The sequence below is a fragment of the Lineus longissimus genome, chromosome 11 (assembly GCF_910592395.1).
Source record: "Lineus longissimus chromosome 11, tnLinLong1.2, whole genome shotgun sequence".
NCBI classification, from domain to species: domain Eukaryota; kingdom Metazoa; phylum Nemertea; class Pilidiophora; order Heteronemertea; family Lineidae; genus Lineus; species Lineus longissimus.
In genome coordinates, this window is record NC_088318.1 from 14,706,578 (window position 1) to 14,723,355 (window position 16,778).

Consider the following 16,778-nt stretch of genomic DNA (forward strand, 5'->3'; position numbering starts at 1 on the left):
TCCAATTCTTACCATGATGGTGATGTTGAAAGAGGACCCAGCTTATGGCTGCAGTGAAAACAAGTTAATTATTTGGATTTGTACTCAGACACAGCTCTTCAACTCTTGATTGATTTCTCCACATCAATAGCAAAAGAGGCTATATTGACCGGGTTGTTTACTACATTTCGCCAGGTTGTGAGGCAACCTGGTTCACTCAGTCAGGGACCCAGCTGGAGATAAGAACCAGGAAAATGCAAAACAACGACTGCCATCAATATCATTGATTTATAAGGCAGAACATGGACTGGCTTATCAAGTTCAGCCCCTTAAGTTATGTCTGAATGTACCTAGGTACAGTAGAATCTCTCTATTAAGGACACCCTCGGGACTGACAAATGCTGTAGGGAGGTGTCCTGATTAGAGAGGTCAAATTGAATGGAAACAACCAATTTAGGACCAAAACTAGTGTCCTTAATAGAGAGGTTGTCCTTGCTAGGGAGGTTCCACTGTATTTCCCACGAGTGGATTCCCCAATTTGACTGGCTGCTGTCCCCCAATGATAAGGTAACAAGGTGATGTTTTTATATTGAGATGGAGAGTATATTGAAAATCACTGGTTACATCAGGATGGGACAGACGTGGCTGGTCTAATTAAAAGCTGTCTTCATGTAACTGTCTACTCCACGAATGGCGAGTATCGGATCGAAACTAGCAGTTATGAGTCGTGAGTTATCACTCGCGAATGCCAATGGAAAGAAAAAAACATCTGAACATGGTATATTGGATGAACTATATTCTTTATTGCTTTATTTGAAAAGGGTATTTAAAGCCTACCCACCGGGCATCATTTATTATAAATGTACATGTACGTAAGTGACACAACTTATCAGCTTTTTGTGGCATCATTTGATGTGGACACCTGCTTCAATCAGGGAAGCTTGATTTAGTTGTCACTTCTTGAATATGCAGAATTAATGCATAAAATAAACTTAAATACTCTTTTTACAGAATGTACAGAAAAATTTACAGGAAAATCAGTCCAATATGGGTAATTTAACGTCAGGAAGACACATTAACCGCCTTGTCTCATTTCATTCCAGTTAGCTGACAAAACATTTTGGTTTACAATAAATATTAAATAGGCCCTATATTCATCTGAATTCATAATGACTAGAATTGTATACTCAAAGATGGAGTTGACAAATTCATGTCCTCCATCTGGAGTGAACCACGTGTGTCTCCGCTTAAAGGGAGTCTATAGGCAGTGATGTGACACGAAGTCGCAATAGGTGTTTCTCCCATCAGACAGAGGAAAGCATTTAAAAATGCAACCTAGTCCCCTGACTGCATGTCAAGGTCGCCTGTATATGGCACGTTCCTACACCCTAGTTTATAAATCTTGACACTAGAGGCGCTGATTTCGTTTCTTTCAACGCCTCTGGAACTAGTAGGTTGCCACCATCTTGAAAAGCAGTACCGCGGATGTAGATCAGGAAAGAATCTTTCTTATTGCTGTGAGGCTATTGTAACACCACAAAGCCCGCAATGCCCTTCGCTGCGTTTGTAGTTCTCCGTTCAATCATCTTAAAATCCACTAGTAAGTGACAAATTTTATTCATAAAGATGATATTTTGTTATTTATTAATTAAAAAAAAAGTTTTATGAGAGAAAGTGGCACTTATTCGGCCTGAATAAGATTTACAGGCTGAACTGGCGACGACGTAGGATTGTCAAAAACCCTGAATCTCAGGTTGCTGACATCCAAGATGGCGGCAATTGATCAATTCCAGTGTCTGAATTTTTTAAATTTCGGCCCTGGGGCGAGGTTGCCTAGTTTCTGCCGATAGTTTCCCTTTAAGAGTGTCATTCCGATTATCCCTGCTTCTAAAATGATGTTATAATCTACATTTCTATGTACTCTGCGCATCAATCTCATAGGTATTTATGGCAGCCATTCATATCAGGGAGAATGGGGTATTTGTCGCCCCAGTTTAATTGTAGCCCCTGCCCTTTTGATATTTGATTGATATCCCCATGCATCAAACGATGCAGGGCCGACTACAAATAAACCGGGTCTACAAGTCCCATTCTGCCTTACATATTGTAAAAGACACATCATGACATGTACTGGTAAATTGAGCTTCATTAAAACATTACAAGTGGCTACATGTATAGCAAGAATGCGACAGTAATGCTCCTAATTACATCACAAATGATGTGTCTTTGGTGAATAGTGATCCCTGGATGCAATGACAATGTCAACGGCGAAATCACTCTGTCTACATATCCAGCATTTGCCTCATGACGAGCGGGATGACGAGTGAGTTATTATGAACTACACATTGGATGAATATGAAATTGACCGCCATTTGATGTAAGGTGGCCAAAAGGTCCTATCTCATTATTATAATAAATTATATTCAATTTCATTATCATTATTGTTATTGTTATTACTATTATCATAATCATGCCCGTCCGTTTTTAATGCGGGAGTATATTGCCGTTTGCTCTCCACATTCTGCTCCACATAATCTGAGAAAATGTTTGGTTGTTGGTTTCGAGATATTCCCCTGGCATCACTACACTGGTACCTTGCGATATGAGTGTGTTTTGAGGAGACAGTCTCGTGTTGCTGAGCCGTTCCTTGTTCAAGTGCAAGAAGGGTGGAATTCGTCTTTGTGACTAGAACACGGTTCCTGATCCTATTTCTTTCTTCGGCAGTTTACACCGGTTTTGTGAACTACGATAGTTTGACACGAAGCGGAAGCACGCAATCACAGTACTTCAGGCCGGCCTTTCTCCACGTTCAGCTGGTTGCATTCCTCTCGATGAAGTTGAGTCGTGGTGGCGTCTTGGGAAACATCAGCAGTTTTACCTTGGCTTCTATCGGCCTGTCAGCTACTTGTTCAATCTCAAATGATTGCATGAGCTTTGTCATCAGCAAGTACATCTGCAGTTCAGCTATTCTTCTCCCTGTTTGAACAAAATAATGAAACCTGTTAAGGTGGAGGAGACAACATTGGCTTCTGCCTAAGAACATCAGACTGATTTTTGCCTCCCATAAAAAAGCATGCCTATTCTCACACGAAAGACTGACTAGCAATTGTCCATACCTACCAACGCATGATCGCCTGCCATGTCCGAAAGGAAGACTTGAAAATGGGTGGATCTCCTCTCGGTTTTCCTTCAGCCATCTTTCTGGCTTGAATGCCTCTGGCTCCTCGAACAGGTTTGGATCCCGACCCATGGCGCAGCATACTACGTTGATCATCGTCTAAAATGCAAGAAAGCAGCCATGACAGAGTGTCTAAAGATGTAAATTTTATTGTATTTGTAAAAAATGATTAAAAAAAGATATGGTATCAGCATATCAAGTAGGCTGACACTCTATTTTTCATGAAGAGGGAGGTTATGATCTTTCCACATGCTTGCTGTATTCCTGCTGTCATGTATCACTGAGAACATTTGTCTTTAGAATGGTCCATCTGCAGCAACCTTTACCCTTCCCAGGCGATCGAATCTATAGATGAATGCAGAGGGGTGCCTCAGAATACGCCTTACTTTTGCTGGTATTCTGTATCCACCGATCTCCAGCTCTTCCTCTGTCACCTTGCCATAGACCGGCACAGTCGGGTACATGCGCAGTGTCTCCTTGAACACAGCTTTCAGATAGGGTAACGATTGGAGGTGCTCCTCGGTGATGGGTTGACCAGCGGGCACCACCGAATCCACCTCTTCTCGAAGTTGCTGCTGCTTCTCAGGATGGTTGGCAAGTAACAGCAACGCGAATTGCATCGTGTTGGGGGACTGCAAAGTAAAGATGGGTTGTTTTAAAAATAAAAAAGATATGCATCGATCTAAATGTCTATAAATCTTGAGAAAAAAGAACTGGTTTGTGATACGATATTTGTGTTGGCCGAAAAAGGTTTCTCTAAGTCTCAGTGGCGCCGCTTCTCCTCTAACGAGGTACATGTATATTCCCCCGACTTTACCTACCGTATCAACTGCCCCAAGAAACAGGTCGGTCACGAGTGTATTCAGTTCCATGGGGTCTTCACTAAACTTGTTCCGTAACAAACTCGTCAGAACACCTTCAACTTCGACGCCATTTTTGGTCTCGGCCGAAATCTCTTTAGTACGTTTCTCAACCATTTGCTTTCCTGAAAGCCAATAAAGAGACATATCTGAGTTATATTCGTCATTGCTTACGTCGCAACAGCAAGCAGGGGAGTGATGAGTTGGTCAGGTATAGGCGTAGCCAGGATTTCGAGAGGGGAGATAGTTTTGCCTCATCGCGGAGGGGCGTCGTTGGCAACCCCGACAAACTCGCCTATGCCTCGTCCTACAATATTTCTGCAGGCTTACCACTATACCTTGTTTGGCATTAAGCACATCTGCTTGTAGCTTTGGTATTGCGTGGAACTGAAACGATCGCACGGCATGCAGCATTGCCGAAACTTTGATTCGGACGCCTTCTTGTGACGCATATTCTTGATTTAGATTCTCAGATTCTTGAGCCGAGATCATGAGTATAGGTCCCTTCCTGATGATCTTCATGGGAATCTATTCTTTGACATTGCCTGTGACATTCGATCGAGATCTTTACCTATTGCGTAGATATTGTCCCAGGCCTGCTCGTGTTTGGTCCAGCTTGGCAATCCGAGTGTCCGTGCTATCCGCGCATTAACGAAGAGGAGCTTTGTTGGAGAGAGAATTGTCTTAACACTTCTGATGAACTCGGCTATCTCTGGTTTATCTTCGGAAGCAAGGCATCCCAACCTCGTTTCGAACATCACTTGGCCAACCGCTGAAAAAGGATGGAATATGCAGCGTGATTCAATGACCGGTCACACGCCGTCCGTTTTACAATCGCTGACTCTTCTTCACAGCAGTAGTTTCACTCATCATCATATTAAAGGGACAACTCGGGCAGGAGATATGTTGGTCATTTTCATACAAAAATGGCATCTAGCAAGATCGTGATTTCTCTAGGAAAACTGCAATAAACAATGCACCATGCAGAACGAGGTGTGAGAATTTTATAAAATGCTTACATTCGATGGACCACCGAAATAACTCTTGATCTAAGGTAACCATGGTATTGCCTCTCCGCCGCCTTCGGGCTCTCTCAACAAGGTCGTCCGCTATTTGACTCAGTTCGTCGACGTACTTCAGTAATGTTTTTGGTCGCATCATGGGTTTGTTGACTGCGCTACGGGCATGTTGCCATTCTGGGCCATTTCTGAATAAAAAAGGTGTGGAATTCTTTATTAATTTGTGATACCAATGATTATTTTTCAACATGGAATTTAATATCGTATCAATAGTAAAAGATCCATAATGTAACATTATCATGGTATTGTTCTGGAATATGAACAAAGCTCGGTATTATGACGTTTGGAAGTGAATCATATAAAAAAACAATGACTTTTGCTTCTCGGCAGTGCGTTCAGATGACGATACGTTGTGACGGAGTTGGTTCTACGAAACAACGATCTAAATGAAGGTTCGCCAAGATCCACAGGTATCGACGAAGAATGCTTTTACCTGAGACATTCATTCTTCTTTTATTTCATGGAAAGGTAATTGGAAAGTAAGTCGCTGGGCCACTGTTCGAATGTGGAAGAAGTATCGTAAAAGCAAGGCCGATCCAGCCATAAAGGGCCGTTACTGAGAGGGGGGGGGGGGGAGCGTCTCGAGTCACTAATTTCATGTTTTTCTTGACTAGGCGAAAACAGTCCTCAGCAGACGGTATAGGCCAAGACTTGTACTGCTAAATACCTGCAGAAGTCAAGATGATCGTTCTTCATTGGCTCGGACTATGGGTATGTCGATGGTTCAGAAGATCCGATGACGATCGTTGCTGACGGCAATTTTAAGGGAAATGAAAAGCCCCAAATGGTTTTGAGGTCCTGAATGGGTTTTTCATTTCACTGTTTAGGCTAACATATTTGTGTTGGCCGAAAAACCCGTTAAAGTTTTTCGTTAGCTCAATTTTTTTTATTTTTCAAGGGTGTAACAGGTGTTGGTCGATACTCAGCGTGTCGGCAGTGGACCGCACTGCACCACCATACATTTATGACTAAAACGTTACTAAATGGTCTCGATTAAGTGGCGTGGGATTGCAACAGTCGCATCTATAGTTAATTCACTTGGAAAAGAAACGCACTTCAAAATGGCCCGTGGCCACCCTGGTCATGATGCGATGGGAGTGCATGCGTTGGGAGATAATTTTCAGGATAAAACCACCAATAAATATTACAATATTATGAAGAAGAGTATCCGTTTAGAATGAATGGAAAATCATAGTCAGTGCACGCGGAAGGGTGAGTGAACTTGGTTTTCCCAAGAATGAAGGAACTGTTGTGGTTCCCGGCTGTTGATTTATCAACATAACCAACTCATTCAAATGGATCGGCGGCGCAGACTATTTGTGTGGCGGCTTCAGGTAAAAGGCGAGCTTGGCAAGGCTGCCGGAACAGAAGTGTGAAACCATCTATACCGCCGTCAGTGGGCACCTTAATCATCCCGTTGCTCCCGGTAAAATATCGCAGTTGCTTTTCAAATTATTTTATTACATGCGTTCGCGGTTCATGGGCAATGGTTTTGGTGCGTTTAGTCCCGTTGTTTACATGGTTGTACATTTTTTTCTTCTTTTGTTTATATTTACCGCGCACCGCACTCGATGGCTTCTGAGAAAGCCGCCATTATGGCCGCGGGTTAAAGCCGAGTGATGGAGTTATGCAACTCGCGTCTACACAATGACCGGCCACTTGCATGGACTGGGGTCAGTCAAATGATCAAAGGTGGCGCCGTCTCATTCAAATCGAAAACTAGGTTTATGTCCAAATTCTGTCAAAGTAACAGATATATGACTTATTTTACAATGCCGATATCAGGTTATGTCTCTTACAACTCTCTGGCTGATATCAACACAGCGTTCACAATGGTGATTCTGCGTGACGACACGTTTATATCCCTTGCCAACAACACAGTCCAGTTATATACTGAATTCTCATAAAGTCATAAAATCGCAGTTTCACACTTGAGTAAATTTCCGTTAGAGTTTCCCATTCAGTAGTTTTTATTATTTGCCTATTTCGAAGTCATCGCGTCATCACAGCAATCGTGGTTGTAATGTAGAGCGTGGGTTACTTGCCGATTCTACAGAATAAATAACGAGCCATAAAGGCAACTTGCAACTCTAATTTTTTCCACTGCGCAATTTCCCCGGTCATAAACGTCAGCGGGTTTGACGGGATTATGTCAATCATAAACATCCTAGGGTAATAATAACGCGCGTGCGCAAGTTAAGGCGGCATCTCTGATCTTGGCATTGGTTTGTTTAGTGAAGGAAGAAACGATGGAACTCTGCCAAGACAAGAAGAGCGAATCTCAACCTTGTGTTACCTTGCTTGCCGATACATCTACGGGCGTCTCGCCGATGATAAAAAAACTATGACCTGTGTTAAACGGCTCGGACTACAGATATATATTTTATGAACCATTGTGTTATTATGAAGTAAATGTAAAAAAAACAACATTTCAAAGCGCCGCATGTGATCATTTGAAGGACGCGTCGACCCTTTCCACGTGAAACGACAAGCGCGATAATTCAGACAGATTTTTGAAATTTTCCTTTTTTGTACAATTTGTTGATCGAAACTACTTATGTAGAATAGGAGGTGACTGGGCAGCCGACAGCTGGGTATTATTGCCCTTGATAATGCCAATGGTCCTTTAAAGTCATCTGTTTGTAAAAGAGATTAATTGAAATTGAAATTTCGCAATACTATTGAATTAGAATGATTAGATTGGCCAAGAAAAAGACGCCAAATAAGATCGACCCATGAGCGTGAAGGTTCCAGTCTGAAGTGTCGTAATATTTCGAGAAACAATTAATTCGAAAGACTTGGATCTTCTCCGTTCTTATTATAGAACGTCTGGAACATTGAAATGAAGATGACTATAGGCAAACAATTACTGTTCAGGCTAATTATTGTACTAAGGTGAACCTATTGGTTAAAAACGAGAAGCTAAAACGTAAACTCGGCGCTTTGAATGGCGAGCCGAGTTTCGCAATTAAAACAGGCCTAGTCATAGCTCGTTTTCATCAATAGTTAACCCCTAACGATCGACTAAAGTCGAGGTTTTTTCACGCAGACATCGTCTCATTCAAAGGGCTATGGAATAGGACCTGTATACCCCTACGTATACCAGAGCACTATAGATGATATGTCCAGAGGTGTCCCAATCCGGTCTAAACCCGTATGATGATTCCTATTCATACGAGATTTGTTTAAACGAGGTCATTTTTCAGGACGATTAATCCGTATAATCCGAATACAATGTTAGAAAGTTAGCTAAGCCGTCAGGCAGACCTCCGCGATGGAAGGGGACCCCGTTGTTGGTCAATCAAGGTGCGGCTAGTCGATATTGGCAAGACCAATGCTTCGTCCCCAAAAGGGACGAAGTGCGAGGTATGATAGGTTGACGAAATAATGGCCTGATTGGTTAGCTAGCCTTGTGACGTCAAACTATTTTTACACCGAGGGGTTTTCCTGTTTTTCATTATGGCTCAAGCTTAAATGCGTTTGGGCTGGAATTCCTGGCTTTTTTCGAGGTAGCACATAAGCTCGATGTACAGCGTAGCGGGTCGAGGCTATAATGGGCTAGATATAGGCCAGTATCGTTTTAGTCAAAGACAGCTTGACGGTCCAAGCCCAAGACAGTCCATGCATCCTTAGACTTTTCTAAACCTCGGATCTTTTGCAATGCGATGCTGTCGAATGAGGGGAAACAGACAGAAGCGCGGAAACACTAAAAAAGCCCAGGCCCATCCCGCGAGGAAATTCGGAGGTGGTCTCTGAATCCACAGCTGAAAGAAATGGAGAGGTTTCATTTTCGGTCATGCTATCTTTCTGCACCGAGGTGCAGCACAAGACTCTCTGCGGGGGAACTTTAACGAGGCCTCTATAGAAAGGCATACCAGGAATGAAGTGACATCATAAACTCATTAAGCAGACCAGAGGAAATTAACAAAATCTATGTAGGCTGGTGAATCGGATAGCGCTTGTTTCGAAGAAAAATTAGTTTGCGTGGTAATATGAGTGAGAGCTCTACCGACTTGCGCTGGTGGTCAGGCACCTGTAGGCAAAACAATACCCCCGTCCTCTTTACCAGCTTCTTGATTAGTCATCACCAGTAACGACTATACCAAACGATCACCACTGAAGTTCCATCCTCCCGTCCCGGGCAAGCATCAACGACGGAGCAAATTGTGACATTCGATCACAATTTTAGATCTAATTTTAGATTTTTCTATTGACATTGAATATGTCACGTCGACATGTCTAATGGTTTAAAATGTATACAGTGTTCTATTTACCTGTGGCACAGACAAAAGCTTTTTTTACAGGATATAGGACGACAATCTTAGAAATAAAGGTGTTTCAACGAAGTGAAAAGCCCTTAGCGTTAGAGGATTTTCACAATCTCAACAACCATTTTTGGTTTTTCATTCTATTCCGAAAAACCTTCTACTGGATGCATATTTGTGTTGGCCGAAAAACCTTTTGGTTTTCTCCGATGTTCAAAGCGAGTGAGATGATTCGTCAGAATCATTCTGTTAGTGCGTTGTTGGGCGGGGCGTGTAAATATCATTTGAACTGACACTTTCATTGTCACAGTCATTTTCTCTTATTTAATCGCGGTGTATAAGCCGTGTTATGTAATCGAAGTAAGCGAAAGTCATCTTGCACCCAAAGGCCTTGATTAACTGGGTTATACACCTGTGTGGTCTAGGTAAAGAGAGGGAGCAATAAAAACCAAACGATGGACATAACTTATAAGTTTATGGCAGAGGAACGCTGAAGAGCAGCCGCTGACAAAGAGAGCTGTATGATTTAAGGGCCGACTAACGTCAAAACAGGAGTCGGCGGAATCCAAGTACGCTAAAAAAAGTCGGGATTTAGTCCAACTCTACCTTCTCCGAACATGTTATGATGCCGAGTTGCAGTTTTATTACTGAATTACTGCAGATAAAGCATTGATGAAGCGAACATCAAAGTCTTATATCGACGGCGGAAGTTAACCCGAGAGGAAGTAAAACATGTCTGTCGAATTTTGCATGATTTTCACACTGATTTCTAAAGCGCTGATGATGATATAGGAGGCTACTCTCAGCGAGAGTGATATCACCGGCGGTGTGTCTTGAAACTCGGCCACATGTATGCAGGGGCCTCTTCATGTTTGAACAAGACGGCCACCTCAACAAGGCCGCTGTAGATGAAGAAATTGTCCCTCTGGAAAAAGTGTCCGGTCAGTCCATTTCGACGGATGATTATGGGCGAAAATATATATGTCTGCATTCAAAATTAGCATCAATTCCCCTCTTTTTTGACGGATATAGTACATGTATATCAAAAACGTGTTATCAAAAATATCCTCAAGACGTTTGATATGAAAGGAGCGCAGCACAGACTCACTGCTTCCTGGAATTTTTATTTTTTGGCAGTGACTTTCCTAAACCTGCAAAATACGAGTATTTCCAATCAAGGGCTGCTGAAAATATAGATAACTAACTCCGCGTCCGTCAATTAAACATCTCATTACGAAGAAGAAAGGCTACTTTGGTGGCCACTAATGTTTAAGAGCTACCTCTAACCGTCTGTGGCTTGATTACAAACCTCGTAAGGAAGTCGGTACCGCTAATACCATTATGATGAGAGTTGTCCTCTGATCCACAACTGAATTAAAAGATATTTCGCCTTCGTTTAAGGTAGATCATTCTGACAACTTTTTTTAGATAAAGAGTCAATCATAGGGTTGTGTTAAACGCGTCAAAAGAGAAATGGGTTGCATGATAGCTTTGAAAGCGCCGGCTTTTAATCAACAAAATTAACGAAACAAACTAAAGAAATCATATGTTTGCGTCGGAAAAACTAGCGGTTGTTTGATTAACATAGTCTAGCCATCATTAGTAAGTTTCTGTCGGCTACTTTGCTAAAATAAAACCCCCAGCAATCATATGAGTATGAGTGCATTCAGGTCATTCCGGTTCCGTTACAATTGCATTCAATTACCAATGAACGCCTAATGAGGGAAAGATAAAAGAAAGCGAACCCACACTGGCTGATATTCATCTCAGTATACCTCACCCGTCTGCAGCATGATTAGCTTATCGGCAAGTATTGATACGTCTGCTCTCGCAGAATGTCAAAAACCGGTCTTGCAAGTATTATATTCTTAGCGTATAGACGTTTTTCGTTATCTGCAATCTAAAATACATGCAGCATAGAAAAGTATAGACGTTTTCGCATACCAATAATGTACAGAGTGTATCAATAAAAACACTTTAAAAAAATGTTTTTGCATTAAATCGGGTGTCGATTTCAGTAACGATATCATCTGCCTAACCTGTCCTGAAAAGTCACTCATCTGGGATTATATCAAGTGACCAATTATAATGCTGTTTAGACCAAAAAAGGTGCGAAAGCAAAAGCTCCCCCCCCCCCCCACCACCACCACCACTACTATACCACCACCACCAACCCCCTATCAGTGTGAACCATTGACATTGAATTTGGGTGTTTTTTTCGTCTATGACATTCACACGCTATTCAACAAAATGAAGGACATTCTTGCATTGGTATCGTATAACATCACCACTGATCACTGCGTTGTAGTGAGTGGTTTGAGATAGATATGATTGATTGATAATGACAACTTTGCGGGAATTGGGGAAATTATGGTTTTACGCAAGACTTAATAGCCGTCTTTTTTAAACGGGGATTCATTTGGCTTCCAGACGAGTTATTTGCACTTGAGCGGTTCTCCTTGCTACGGAATAGAGCGCATTAGAGAAATCTGACGACCACACAAAGCAAGGAAAAACGCTTTACAGAAAATAGTAGAAACGATTAAAAATACTCTCCAACTTTCTTTCAATAAAAAGCATGTTTGCACACGTCAGTCAATTGCGTATCGTCTGCTAAACGAGCGCAGACATTGGAATGAAGGAATATCAATAGTTCCGAAGATCTCATTGTTTTAATGTAAATGTTTGCTGTCAACTTTTGTAATGTTTTTACACGTAGTTCTTCCCCCATATTTCAGTGTTTAAATAGACAGCTGAAGAGACCATGAATTTTCAAGGAAAAAACGTGTCAGCCAGTCTTTCAGCGTTCACTCAAACAATGAGAGAAACATTCAGAAAAGAGAACACCCAGAAACGTTACCGTGAACAAAAACGTCGCCGGGGAGGGGGCAGGGGGTAAACGGTTTACACTTCACAAGGACTATTCTGCCTCAAACGATTAGAGATTACACTTTGTAACCGATCGCCTCTATCGTAGTTCGATATAAAAGCATAATTTCTCTAATTTGAACTTTCAAAGACATTGTGTTGGAAATGTAAAGTTATTTCTATTTAAGCATTCCAACCTCGATGATACGTGTCTAAATTGCCCAGTATGCCAGTATCTTACAATCACACGACAATGATTTGAGCTTTGCCGAACTCATTCGTCGGTCACGAAGCTATCCAATTGGCATGAAACATAATTCTCATGCCCGAGTTGTCCGTTTAACAAATCCTCTAAATAATCTGTCACAGAAATTCCCTCGGAATTTTCCTGGTCGAACTTGCATAGCATGGCATAAGACATGTGGTAAAATTAGGTATTGACCTTGATCTAAAAATGTTTATCTTGCTTCAATCCAAAATATATATGGGAAATAAATATATTTGAATCAGATATCAGAATTGCTGTGATTCCCTTCCTAATGACCATGAAATTGATATATCTACCATTTCCGTCAGGAAGAGTAACAAAATGGCTTTAGGAATATAAAAACTCTCATGTCTTCACACAAATTCTGAGCTGTTGTTAGTGCACTGCTTTGATCAGAAATACGTTTTAAAAAGAATTATATTCATGCAAGAAAGGGATTAGGCCAGTGTCGCGTCGGGTAGCAACGTGTTGACATTGGCTTCCTTGCCTGACTCAAAAGGAAGTGTACGTTGGCATACAGTCTTAGAAGAAAGGGTTCTTGAGAGATTCCATGATGAAGGTGCTTCAAAGCATCTCTTTGCTAATAATGTGCTCCAGAGCACCCTCAGTACTGGTTGGGTGCTATGATAGCACCCCTTGGAGTTTATATAAGGTTCATGTTTTTACCGTTTACGTTTTACGATCAACGTATCACTGAGTCTTGGTGATTCCGCGATGGCATCTATTATATATCTAAGCTGTAGGAAAACTGGACAGGAATCTTTAATGTTAGCCTATTTCAGAAGATATTCATGCATAGATAGAGAGGACATAAGGGAGTTTTCGCGAAGTCCCCGAAACGTTCACGCGGTGAACACCTGTACCATTGTTCGACGTCGTGATCAGGAACTCGAACAATGGTATAGGCGTTCGCGTTGGCGTTTCGGGGACTTTGCGAAAGCTCCCTAATATCCATAGGCACTATTTTACTCGAAGACGATCTTTTTAAAGATTTGTATTTAGCCTGAAGATAACTTATGTCATTTGTTCAAGATGCTACAAAAAAGCGTCATGATCCTAATTTTCGACCAGGGCCCGGTTGTTCGAAAGCATAAATGTCACGTTATCCCCAGCGTTATCCCTAACTGTTACGTTACTTTGTATCCTAAAGGACGTTATCTCTTTCAGTTAAATCCCTTTCAATTTTCACGTTGTTTTGAACAAACCAGCCAATGCAGGCTATTATGAACTAAGAACTGCCACGGCTCTCTGACAAAGACGCTAAAGGATTGCACCTGCATCCGAATTCCCAGAAAGAATCAAACTTACCCCATGACAATTCCAAAAGGAAGTCCCTTCAATTCTCTGTAAAGTTTCCACGGGGGCACCTCCAGTCTGTGAGGGAAGGAGCCTTCCTTTCTGTACATTTCTCGAACATCTTGAGGGTCACAAAGATTTACTGATTGCATCGGACCAACTTTTTCACGAAAGATAGGACCATATTGCGCACGGTTCCTCTCCAGTATTTTATGTCTCGTAGAAACCATAAAGTCTAGTGCCGACCCAAGAATAGGTAGGCCTTTTGGGCCGGGGATATCGGTGAAGTCTTTGATCGGTTGGTTGTGGCTCGGTACGCGAGTATTCTCCGGATCATGATTGTCATGTCTCACCGGGCATCCGGCGGCGTGGGAGGAAGCGCGGTTGTCGTGCATTGGACATTCTGTGACATCGGTCTCCTCTTCTGCAGTTGCCTTGGAAGAATGCCGAAGACTCCTCCTGCGGAAATCGTTCAAAACGGGTCGTGCTAAACGTTTCATTGTCCCAACCGTCTTTATATTGAATACAGAATTAGGAAACGAGACTTTAAATTGATATGCGTTGCTCCTTGTTTCGTGTGGCGGTTAATGAGATATTCTTGGTTACAACTTGCGGGTACCAGTTTCCTTGATCGTCTGCTAGAATTCACTAGTCGTCTTCTCTTAAGGACTGAATCATTGGCACACCTGGTTCCCGCGAACGGAGGCTGATTAACCCGCTCGCTGCACACTTTAAATGATGGGGGTGCTGAACCGGAAAATCCAGTAGCGCAAACTAATAAACCATTCGGACGGATCAAAGAGCGCAACCTGTCTAACCTTAACATAATGAAATCGCCCCGTCGGACACCATGTGTATAAGAGGCCTCAATGAGTGGTTTCCAAATCCAATTCAAAATTTAAAGCAATTTCGTGTTGTTTGGAATGCAGAACCTTTTGTTGTTGTTATTTTGTTTATTGTTTTCTTAATTTACCACACGGTTTTTTTTGTATCCATGTCCACGTGAGCCGTTCACATGGAGGGAACTTCGTAAACCCGGATTTAAGTTAACTGGTCGTACATATTAATACAGCGTTAATGATATTTTGATATATTTCTATATCTTACAAGTTGTACCATCGATATCCCGAGACAACATGGGCCGTACTGAGTCTAAAGGCGTAAAGAAGCCAACACTTCAGCCCTCTTGCCCTATCTGACGCCCGGAAAACGTGAACGCATCTTCAGGGCTATGTGATAAAGTGGTATTGCAGTAGCTCATGCGCGGATCCAGGATTATAGGAAGGAGGGGTGCAACCTTTATGAAAAGGGACTGTATGTGCCGGCGATCACTGCCAAAAGTGCTTAGATGCGTTTTCTTGCCAACTGCATGTAATTCCTAGTTGCAGAAAAGTTTGTTTTGTACTGTTGCCAAAATTTTATTTGACCACACTGGATTTAACATTTTGGAATCAGTCCGGACTGGTTTATTGAAAAAAATCAAGCCAGTTTTAGCTGACCCATAAAGGGAGACTAAAGGCAGCAGCCAAGATAGGCAAGTATAGGCAAGATTAAGTTACACGAAATCGCCGATAGGATCGCTCCTATACATACCATACCAGTCGCTACAAAGGTGGAAAATGAGGTGAATTTCGGGTGAGGCTGGAACTAAAAATTCGAGTTGTTTATTGTAGCGACTGGTACGGCATGTTAGTCCAGGATGCCCCTAGCTATCACCTCACACCAACCACGTTCCTCTTAGCCCAGAATTATTTTCCCTCATACAATAAATAGACAATAGAATTCTAATTGGCAAGGGAAAACCTTTCTGGGCCACCCTGTAGTGTTTCGTGAGTTTCCTCACCAGCCTCAGGTAGGCGAATGATTTTGACAGGAGCCCAGCTAGCAGGTGCTGCCATCTGAGCTAAGAAAGTGGAACCAGGCAATTTCTTGAAATAAAAAATTACGCCCGTTTTTTAGGGCGGGGGACGATTTATAGGGAGCTCTTGAGCGAGCTATATGGTTAGAGTCGAATGTGTGTGTATACCGTCAACGAAAAAACTTGACCCGGAACCAGAAAACCTCCACGCCCAGGTGACATTTTTGCACGCGAATCGTATACGCCAATGCACAGCAATTTACCTGGGGAGAGATTTTCTTTTCCAAACAATTCAGCGGGACGCGATGATGTTTATACGCAGAGTAGCCACTGTTAGGTTGGAGATTTCGTCAAAACAGGGCCGAATCAAAGTGTAACGATACCCTGGGGCGAATCGAAATGCATTAAACAACAATCTGCAGGGCAGAGTCACATAGAGCTTATCAAAATGTCAAGTTGTGGTAAATACATGGCTGGGATGGACCAAAGTGGAATTAATTCTCAATCTGTGGTTGATTCTTACAGAGTCAGGACATCACAGAAATATGCTTTTTGATAAAAAATGTGGTCTCACTGGTCAGTTTAGAACTTGTACTTTGACAGGGCCATATCAATGCGCAAGTGACGTTTTGATGGATATGGTGTACGGAAATCTCTTTTTCTCATGCAATCGGTATTGGAATGTTTTTAAACTTTATTATGCTATTGGCAAAGGGTTCTTCTTGAAATTTTGTGCAGATTGATTGGTCCAATGAGTACTTTTTTTACCAAAACTTATGCACAACAATGTACACGTAATGTACACATGTTTTAATAGAGGACTCTGGCCTGCATCGCTGCCAGAGTTTTTTTTCTCTTTCCGCGAAGAACTCGTGCTTTGAACTGGCAAAATTCCGCAAAAGATTTTCCGTCTGCTAACTCTTCCGTAGTACGCATGCGCACCAACATGATCGGTCCGGGGCTGCCCGTTTCGACGACGATTTCGTCAATATCATGGGGTGTAGGAAGCTGTCGACGGTCTGGTCCCATTTATAATGCAATAATCTTGAAAGCACATTGGTCTCAATGTCTATTTTCCCGTTTCCAAGACAAAATCCTACTGTGAAACCTCAAACCACTCCTCCACA

At 42.2% G+C, this 16,778-nt stretch overlaps 1 protein-coding gene across 1 annotated transcript; it reads right to left on the reverse strand.

Moving 5' to 3' along the window:
* Positions 1 to 2,128: 2,128 nt before the first annotated feature.
* LOC135495240 (sterol 26-hydroxylase, mitochondrial-like) lies at positions 2,129 to 14,439 on the reverse strand. Its single transcript, XM_064783699.1, has 7 exons — positions 13,806 to 14,439; positions 5,037 to 5,224; positions 4,589 to 4,789; positions 3,979 to 4,142; positions 3,544 to 3,789; positions 3,100 to 3,256; positions 2,129 to 2,955 (listed from the first exon to the last, which is right to left on the reverse strand). Exons 1-7 carry the CDS (start codon positions 14,291 to 14,293, stop codon positions 2,789 to 2,791), a joined length of 1,611 nt encoding a protein of 536 aa, XP_064639769.1. The 5' UTR covers positions 14,294 to 14,439; the 3' UTR covers positions 2,129 to 2,788.
* Between the last annotated feature and the right edge of the window lie 2,339 nt (positions 14,440 to 16,778).

Bases quoted from the DNA above. Each gene is read 5' to 3' on its own strand.
- LOC135495240 (XM_064783699.1), bottom strand. From the start codon at position 14,293: ATGAAACGTTTAGCACGACCCGTTTTGAACGATTTCCGCAGGAGGAGT. The intron at 4,790-5,036 runs GTAAGCATTTTA...ATCCTTTTTCAG, and splicing joins ATTTCGGTGGTCCATCGAAT to CGGTTGGCCAAGTGATGTTC. The intron at 4,143-4,588 runs GTAAAGATCTCG...ATTGGCTTTCAG, and splicing joins GGACAATATCTACGCAATAG to GAAAGCAAATGGTTGAGAAA.